The sequence below is a fragment of the Phaethon lepturus genome, unplaced genomic scaffold (assembly GCF_000687285.1).
Source record: "Phaethon lepturus isolate BGI_N335 unplaced genomic scaffold, ASM68728v1 scaffold11364, whole genome shotgun sequence".
NCBI classification, from domain to species: Eukaryota; Metazoa; Chordata; class Aves; order Phaethontiformes; family Phaethontidae; genus Phaethon; species Phaethon lepturus.
Window position 1 is genome coordinate 27,794 of NW_010535527.1, and position 9,585 is coordinate 37,378.

Below are 9,585 nucleotides of genomic sequence, written 5' to 3' on the forward strand. Positions count from 1 at the left end.
AATATAACATGATGTGTGCTAAAGGTGTTATTCAAATCTGGGGAATTTCAAAGAGCTGCCAAAATCAGGACTGTATTAACCTATTACAAAAAAAGATATGTTATGTCTTCTTAATAATCTCAAATGCAGGTTTTTCTTCTAATTATGCTTATGTTCTTGTGCTAATTCATTCTTTATTTTCCTTAGGAGCATTCTGCTAGAATCTCTTACTGGTTATCTGTAAAATAAGAGAAAGGAAATTTACACAAGAATTATCTTTATTTTCCTCAGACCTAGATTTTTAGTCCATTTCTCAATAAAGCTTTGCTGGTCTGAGCCACCTAGTGAAACACCACCACTCAATTTCTATAAAGGACTCAGGACCACATAATGCAAGGCTGAGAAGTTCCCATGTCTGATGGGATTGAGCTTCGACTAATGAGAGTTAGGCACCTCTCCAGCTACGGCCCTTCTGAAAATTTCCTTCTGTTCCCGTTCATCTCTATAAATGCCCCTGTACCAAAGATGACTGAATCCACAGAACAGTGTGGTCTCATTTCAAGTGTTTCAATAGGGCTGCAAGTTTACAACTTTTCAACAGTGTGATTCAGGAAACTTGGAGGTCAGAGAGATTTGCATCTACATCTAATTGAAAAAAACCCACCCCAAAATTACAAAACAGAAGAGAGGAAGAAGATTTTAAAAATCTGCATAATTCTTGTGGGTGTTGATGTGAAGGAGGCTATTTCCATATTTAAAAATATGTTCTGACCTGGAAAGCTAGGCTGAGAGTAGTTTAGAGCTGTCAAAGAACACTAATCAATTCACAGAATAAGAAAGCAGTCATTCCTAGGACTAGCAGAAGCTGCTAATAGCTTTTCTTTCTAATAGCAAGTATCTCCTCTCTCTGTCTCTCTTTCACTCACTCCCTTTCTCATTTTACTGGTAAAACTTGGTCATATATGGATTGTCTGCTCTATCTGGACACTCAACATTGATTCATAAGCTATCAATGAACAGAAAGCATAAAATCAGCATGGGTTACACTAGCAACAGCCAAATGCTTATATATTTCTTAAAGAATATTCTATAATTGCCTAGTTAGGTAGAACCCTATCCATGTCCATGAACCTACATCCACAGTTTCAGCTCTGCTTTAAATGGATTCTAATGGTTTACTATTTTTTTTTTTTTTTAAGAGAATCATTGTTTAGACAGCCCAATATATTTACATGTTTATTCTCTTACAGATACTTCACGAAAAAATGTTCAGGAGACAAAAATGCTTACAAGGAAGTATGAAGCAATTTAAGAAGCAGAAGAAGTTCGTAGACTCCTTACTCTCCTAGGTGAGGAATCATCCCTGCTCCTCCAGTAGAAGGTTCTTTAAGTCTTACCTGCAAAGTGAAGACCACTCACTCCAGGATGAGTTGTAATAGTGATCCTTGGCCTGCACAGAGATCTTGTCTTTTGTCCCAGTTGTTGTAATCTGAATAGGTGGCTCATCAGCATCATAGACCTATGAACAGGGCACAGCTCCATCAGCGGATTGTAAAGGGTCAAGCAAGAACATACAGTAAAGTCTCAGACAGATTGCAACAAGCACATGTAACTGAAAAACCCCTCTGGTAGTCTTGTTTTGAAGGCACCAATGTTCACCCACAGATACCAAAGTCTTGAGGACTCATGAGAACTTGAGCCTCAGTAGAAACAAAGTAAAAACCCCACTTTCCACTCAAGTTACTGTTGTAAAGTGACTCAAACCACAAACTGAAACAGTCTTTGAAAACAAAGAGTTTATATGTTTATCTGGGTTTTTATCTTTTTTTCTTCTTCTCCCAGAGTGGGAACCCTAAGAGACAGAAGTTGCTGCTTTGCAGTAGCGTTGAAATTTCCACTGAGGACTTGTGGCTGACACAAGCAGCACTCCATAGACTCACCAGTTTCTCTACCTAAGGGATTGTACAGGACAACCCTATGAAAATCAAGGAGTCAGCACTAGGGGAATGGCCCCATCTGCTGGTACAGGCTTGCTTATTTTTTTCACATAGAAAAAGACATCCTCTTGTGTCTTTGGTTTAATCAGTTGACAAACTGGAATGATCATTACATTTGTTGACTTTTCTGATTGCTGGACCAAGGAAGAGCACTGGACCTGCACTGTGGTCAACTTGTTTGTGTTTTTCTTTCCAGTCCTGCTGTTGATTTCTTTGCCAACCTAGGCAAATCGTCATACTGCTGTTGTGTGTCCTTTAGTGTATCCATGAGCATTAGCAAAGGAAGCAAAACCATTTTGTGATTTAAAGCTAATACAGAGTAGCAATGTTTAGTTAACAATTAACTAATAACTGGAAAGTGAGTGGCAAAGGCTGTAGTCTTCGCCAGTCTCCACAGAAATGCTACCAAATGAGTCATTGATTCCTTATTTGCCAGTTTACCTATAAAGAAAGTCTGAGCTGCCCCGGGTACAAACAACATACAAGGAAATCAGTGCAACAGATCCTAGACTTCTTGATTTGGAAATTGGGATTTTCCCACATTAGGATCCACACAGCCTACTAATGAATTAGTAAATACTTTTCTCATGCTAGCACAGCTATGCAATGCTGGGCACGATTTTATCTCCTCAGTTACATCAGGGTTGCATCCACCCCAGAGTGTGTTGTTTGGATCTTGCTGCTCATAGAACTGGGAAGGAGGTCTTTTTCTGCCAAGACAGAACCTTGCCGCATTTGGGTCTCAGCACCCTTTTGTTTTGTGTTTTTTTTGTGTTTGTTTTTTTTTTTTTTTTTAATTCTAGTCCACGATTCTTGCGTACTAAGCTTATATTACTTATACTGTCCAAGCAAGAAAATCGTTTCAAATGTTATATCTCTACCTGGCTTTTGTGTTTCTTTGTACTTTCAACTTTCACCCTGAAAGTCAAAGGGAAGTAGGACTTTGGTGTGCTCCATGTTCTGGGATATGTCCAGGTCACTGTTCCATTTGTGGCCACATACTGACATTGGGGTGGGTCGGGTTTTACTGCAAGAGAAAATATAGAAGGGATTAATTCACATTAGTGGCATAATATGCAATGTTGGTGTACTACTGTTGATACTTTTATAGGAATCGGCTTTGGGAGCCTCCATGAGATTAAAAGAGGAGTAGGCATGATGTGTAAGAACTGCCTCGTATGCTTCTTATGGAAAATTAAGCACACTTGCAGTCTCTCTGGGTAAGATCCTTCTTTTTTTTTTTTCCTGGAGGGTTGCAGAGGGCTCTCTTGGACCCAGAGGAATATCTTCAACTACATGACCATTAGGGCATTTAGCAAAACATCTGTTTCTTTAGGATGCTGCTTCACTTTCCTGTGGCATTGTGGTCACAGCTGTTCCTTTTATTTCCCATTAGTTTCTGTTAACCTGCCCTGGATGCCCATCTGTAAGAGTGGGTCAGGGGGAAGCATACATAGTGTTAGCCATTTTCTGAGTGAATCTGCAGTTCTCAGAGAACAGCCCGCTGCATTACTGGTTATTCTCTAACATTTCCCACATACCCCTTCCAAAACATGTCCATCTAATAGGGAAGGCTACAGAAACTTCTGGGAGATGTGGGAGTGAGAGGGTTGGAGGTCACAAGCTAGGGAGATGTTGCTTCTTCACTTCCTCATCCTCTTACGGACTGCTGCTATGATTTGTTTTCCCCTGTTCCTGTAACTGGGGGCTTGATACAGATTTGCAGTAGAATAGGGCAGGGATTCACAAGCTTGGTTTGATCAGCTACCATTGTTAGTTCCACTATCAGCAGCAAGAATAAAGCTAAGCATTAATCATGATTCCTCGTCTACTCACTGATATCTCTGATGAAGAAGCTGCTAGTGTAGTTCTCATATTCCACCTCGTCAATGACCTCCAGGAACATCTCTGTTGGCTGGTGCTCTTCAGCAAATGGACAGTAGTTTTCTTTCTGGCATTGGACTGTGTATTCAGTCACTGATTTATCAGTGTGAGCTACAGGGCTGCTGCAGGTTACATCTGCTTGAGAGCTGAATACAGAACAAAGAAAAGTACTGGAAACGCTGGTTTGTTCTGAGGATTTGTTGCCACAATGGTAACATGTAGTTGGTAAGGTAATGTTTTGCTGTTGCCTGTATCATTTTATGACTGCACTTCAACAGCTGCAGAAACAGTTCAGTGGGAGTTCTTACATCTTCAGTGCTGTATTATATATTAATGTAAAATCACAAAAGCCCCCCTGCCTTAGCAGAAGGAATTAGTGTTTTAGGTTTAAACAGGATATCTCATTTCTTATTACACCACTGTCCCATGACAAGCTCTGGTATCTTACTTTGTTCCTTAGCCCTTCCCAAAACCTTGCTGGAAGAAATAAGGGAAGGTTAAAATGTATCCATTGGGAAATAAATAACAAAAGCCATCTATAAAGTACTACCTGAATCTGATTCTATTTTTGCATTTGTCGAAATAAAACACTTTGCAGTTGTTTCTTCTTTAATAAACTGAAGTGACCTTTGCTCAAGCACTCCATGTTTTGGAGAAACCCTCAAGAGTAGTGGGAGGTAGGAAATCCCCACAAGGTTCCCCTCACGTATTTCCCTTGCAGGTTTCTGCAGTGTTCCTCAACAGAGACTTGTCAGTGGACATGTGGCTTTCGCAGTGGGTGCAGCCTCCCACTCCCTTAATTCCACTGGATCTGCTGCAAAGGCACTCAGTGCTATGATTGTTTCTGCTTTTGGCTCAACTTCCTCTCTCTCCCCTGCATGAACTGTTTTTGCTATTGCTTAAGTTACTCTGTGGCTGTACTGTGGCAGCTGTAACAGTCCAGTGAGGGTTCCATTTGCAAGTCTTTATTAATTTCTGAGCAACTTCCATGCCCTTATTAGTTTTTAGTCCCAGTGATGGCTCGAAATATTTTGCAGATGTTCAGACTCTGGAAGTGGGATTCCTCGCCTTCTACATATCCTCAGTAGCCTAAAATCCAGGATCCTCTACACAGAGTAACACAAAGGGCTGTTCCAGCCTTACTATGAGGAAAGTACAAGCTTTTACCCTTTTAGACTTCTGATTGTGAACTTCACATTTGGACTCTCATTTTCTGTCATCCATGAACATGTGAAAATTCCAGAGTAGTTCTTTGCCTCACATTTTAAAAATGTCCTGTTTGGCTCTAGATGGAAAAAGAAAGAAAACAGGATTTTTTTACTCTTTTTGCCAAACACAGAGTGAAAACAGTAATTCAACAGACTCCCATCTACTTTGGCAGGTGGTGGGTACATAGGCAGACACAGTCGGATACTGCCCCTTGGGCAGCCACCTGTAGTTAAAAGCCATATAACCACAGTTAAGTGGCTGAAGGCTGGCTTACATGGCACCACATTAACCAATCTGTGTGGCTATTGACAGGAGCTAGAGCATACCCAAGCTGTTGCAGACAGCTGTCAGTAAGAGATTTATATAGACAAATCCACTGTTCCTTTCACAAAGAAACATTGCAGCTATTCAGTTGGCAAACCTGTGTATTTGTTACCCTGTGCATGAGAGTGCACACAGTGGATAATCTCAGGTCTTCACACACTGGGGCACTTGAATGTTTCCAGTATGAGAAGTGAATGAGGCCTCAGTATAGGTATGTGTTTTGTTTCTGCACTGCAGGCTCTCAACAGCTCTGTATTGTACAGCTGACTGGCAGACCAGCCTACTGCATCTGATATGTGGGTTCAGGAGCCAGGGAAGAAGCCTTGGAAATTCCTAAGATCTTGGCACTACAGTGAGGGACTGCAATATGAGACACCAATGAGTGAGGTTCATGCAGAAAATGCAAAACATCACACGCTTGTCCCAGTGGGTTAATTGTGAACGGAGAAGCCCAAATGACAGCACTTAAAATCTAGGTCAGTCCCTGGTCCTGCCAAATCACGTAGCCTTCATTTTGCAAACCCTCTCCTGAGTGCTAAGTCTGTAAGATGGAGGCAAAGCAAGTCAATTGCTCCCCTACCAGAAAAGCAGTGGTGTGGTATTGATGTTATCCTGTATCTAATCATTCCTACTCCATCCTATAGGTCTAGAGTCTCCTAAATTAATCCCATGCCAGCTGATTCCTGTGCTGCTCATTAGCTGCACCATATACAGACCCACAAAAATAATCATTTGCCTTTCACTGTCAGTAAAGCATTTGAAGAGGACCCATTTTAAAGTGGGTATTTCTCATGCATTTCTCCAGAGAGCTCCCTCTGGTCCTCACAAAGCTACAATGCACAAAGCTGAGCAAGATACATCACATCATCTTACGACCATACCTTTAAAGCTTTTCAGAATTGACCTTATCATTTGCCCATTGGAGTCTATTTTAGTTATGAGGAAGAAATCATAGCTGATGATTTCATGGGTATTGGCTGTCAGACAGGTGTAGTTGCCAGCATCTGGGAACTCTTTCACTTCGGCAGTCAGAGTCTTTCCAGTTCCTTTCAGTTCGGTACCCTTTTTCCAGTAAACTGGCAGTGCTTCATCAGATGTGTTACAGGTGAGTGCCACTCTTTTAGCTGGCGTCTCATCATTCCACTCTGATTCTATGACGTACACTGGACATTGCAGAGAAAGACATGTTAGCAGCTACTCATACTTAACAGTGTGAAGATTGAACTGAGCCTTTTTTTCAGCTCCACTCTCCAGGAAAACTGCTAACAAATCTCTGGCTTTCTTACCCAAGGCCTCACCATCACCTGAAAATCTTTACTAACAAAAAGAGGTTCCACATAGAAATTTACAGTGTATCTAGAACCTGCTGATCAATAGCGAAGACATTAATGGAAGAAGGGATTTTTTTTCCATATTCCCAGAGAACCTTACAGTGGTTCATAACCGTGGGAAGTAGGTGGAGACCTTTGTTTTAAAGGTGAGGATGCCAGGACACACTGAGCCCAAGTGTCCCTCCTGCATGTGGCCTGTGGCCTTTGCTGACAGAATGGCATGTAAAACCACTCCATACTATGGTGCTTTGCTATGGTGCAAAGCTACAACACTTTGCCCTCTTCAGAGGCAAAGGTCTGTGACTGAGCAATGGAAAGCAGCAGAGCTTTGGGTAAGTTGTTTGTATTTGCTGTAGCTGATGCTGTTTTCCATTTTCTGCAGGGAACAATCTGTACTCCTATCAAACTGGTCCCAGTGGAGCAATTATAAGAGACAGGCAATTGCTGAGCTACAGCAGAACTAAGTGGACTGAAACAGGGAGATGTGGTCTTCTAAATGCCATCTTGTAACTCTGAAGTGCTCTGCTGGTCTTTCTAAATTAGAAGACACACCACATAACAAAATAATTTGGAACAATTCCATTAAAGAAGCATTATCTGCTCTTGACTCTTTGCTGTGGTTGGCTGGAGAACCTCACCTACACCTCTGTGTGGTAACAGTTCTCAAATTTAACTGTCATTGCTCAGACATACTACTGCTCTCACAAACTCCTCAACCATGTTCAGTGCCCTCAGAGAGTCTTCTACATGCAAGAAGTGGCAAAAATTTGTTTCTTAGAGTGCCAACACCACAGCAAGAACTCAGCTCAGGAAATCAGAGTTCCAGTGAGCTCTAAGACCCTTTCACCAGAGCATTTCACTATGAAAATGAGAGGTTTAAGACTTTATCACAAAGAAGAAACACAAAGAAATACATGTCAAATGCTGAATCTAAAATGGCAGAAAACATGCAACTCTAGGAAGCTTGGAAGCTTGCCAAACTGCTTATGGCTATTTGAAGAACAGGCAAGGTAAATCTTACAGATTTCGAACACAAAGATTATTCTCAATATTGACAAACATATTTGCAGTTTTCAGCACCATGGTATTGCCCAGAGAACCCACAGGATAACTGATTTTTTAATGTAAAGATACAGGGAAAAGTAATTGAATTGCTTTTTACAAATAAAACACAGTCAGCTTGAGAATGCTTTTCTCACGTTGATTAGGGTCCTTCTTTTTAGGTAATCACATTGGAGACAGCCTGGATGATGGAGCTACACTGGGTGAATAAAACCAGCAAATTTGATTATCTGAGTTTAGCCCAATTTTCTGGTAAGTTATTAAAAAGATTTGTTTGTTTAGTACTGACCCTGTATTTTTACAAATGTATTTGCATTTAAGTTATTTACCAGAAAAGTTGGATGAACTATTTCTAGGTTTTACTATGAAATATTCTTTTGGCAATTAATTCTTCACTTGTTTGTTGGTGAGCTATTACCTAAGTCACAAGATACTGTTTCTGCTTCCAGACTGCATGACTGAAACTTTTGTAATAAGAGAACAGGGAATAGGAAATAAGACAGTTTCTAATGCAAATATTCAGAATGGCTGTTGTATGACATTTTAAGACTTCTAAATATTTATTCCGTTAATACCAATTAGTTGGCTAGTTATTCACAAACAAATAAGAAGAACCTTGGCCTAAGATACTATAGTTAACAAATTTTGTGCTTGTGGACACAAGCATGATTCTAAAATACCCTTGTGTCCTACAGTCAGCTGTAGGTCTCAGTAAGTGAAGACTGCTTACCATTTTCCCTCAGTTTCCACTGCGCTTCCAGAAGGGCAGCAAAGGACAATAATGAAAGTGAGGCAAATAGTAGGTGAGACATCTGCAGGGAAAAAATAAATTACTAAACTTCATTGAGGATTGTTGAGTGTGTACTGAAACCAAGCTCAATGCTGGACAGGATAATAAGAAGACAGTCAGTTCCAGTGAACGAAGAAACATTCTCCTGTTCTAAGAACTCTCATACTACATAAAAATCGAATATCAGGTTTCTAGTGGAGCTCAAGCCAAGATTTTGATCTGCTTGTTATTCACACTGCAAACCAGTTTAGAGGAGAAATCACGGAACTTAGAGGAAATTGTTGTGTGCATAGGTCTTATATGGTCAGGAGCTCAGAAGCATTCCCAGGTCCCTCAGTTAAATATTCCTCATGCAAGAAAAGTCCCGCTGATGCCAGTGAGGCTAGCTGCATGAACAAGGCATTGGACTAAAGGATCAGTGGACATTAAATTCCAGTCATACAAAGCTTATAAGTATATTCCTTGGTTTAAGCACATAAGTAGTCCTATTAAAACAAAGGATTGCAAATAAAATGAAGGACCTGCTGAAGTGCTTTGCTGGACTGTAGTCATCACCACCTCTGTGAGAACAAGTGACAGCAGTGTCAGTAATGCAGTGTAGAGCTGGCGTTGATACTGAGACTTGCTTAACTGGTACTAGTTCTAGTATCCACCTGCGGTTGCATAGTCTAATAAATTTTGCAAGCAATTTCAGGCAAAATTCCTACTGGATTCAGTGCCACAGCTATATTTGCAGAAATGGCTGGACATGTGTATCATTCTTGCTGTGTTCATTTGAGACATGTACACATATCTCACTTGAGAATATATAAGTATATAGCTGTATATACAATATATAAATGCATATTTGCCCTGAATTCAAAATACAGCTAGAGGTCTTAATGAAACACTAAACATATTTGCCAAATATTGTAGTAACTGCCGGGTGCATAAAAACTTTAATGATAGTTATTTAGATACACTTTCAGACCCTTTTCAACTGGAGATTAAGCCAAATGAATAGGAGTAT

At 40.5% G+C, this 9,585-nt stretch overlaps 1 protein-coding gene across 1 annotated transcript; it reads right to left on the minus strand.

Annotated features, from left to right (window-relative positions):
- Positions 1-1,345: 1,345 nt before the first annotated feature.
- Positions 1,346-8,598, minus strand: IL12B (interleukin 12B). The gene is made up of 6 exons (XM_010285853.1): positions 8,517-8,598; positions 6,275-6,556; positions 5,028-5,145; positions 3,813-4,006; positions 2,858-3,003; positions 1,346-1,498 (listed from the first exon to the last, which is right to left on the minus strand). Exons 1-6 carry the CDS (start codon positions 8,596-8,598, stop codon positions 1,373-1,375), a joined length of 948 nt encoding a protein of 315 aa, XP_010284155.1. The 3' UTR covers positions 1,346-1,372.
- Positions 8,599-9,585: the final 987 nt, after the last annotated feature.

Coding starts and splice junctions, on each gene's coding strand:
- IL12B (XM_010285853.1), bottom strand. CDS start 8,598: ATGTCTCACCTACTATTTGCCTCACTTTCATTATTGTCCTTTGCTGCC. Junction 4,007..5,027: donor ACAATCAGAAGTCTAAAAGG/GTAAAAGCTTGT, acceptor TTCTGTATTCAG/CTCTCAAGCAGATGTAACCT. Junction 1,499..2,857: donor CAAAGAAACACAAAAGCCAG/GTAGAGATATAA, acceptor CCCTGTTCATAG/GTCTATGATGCTGATGAGCC.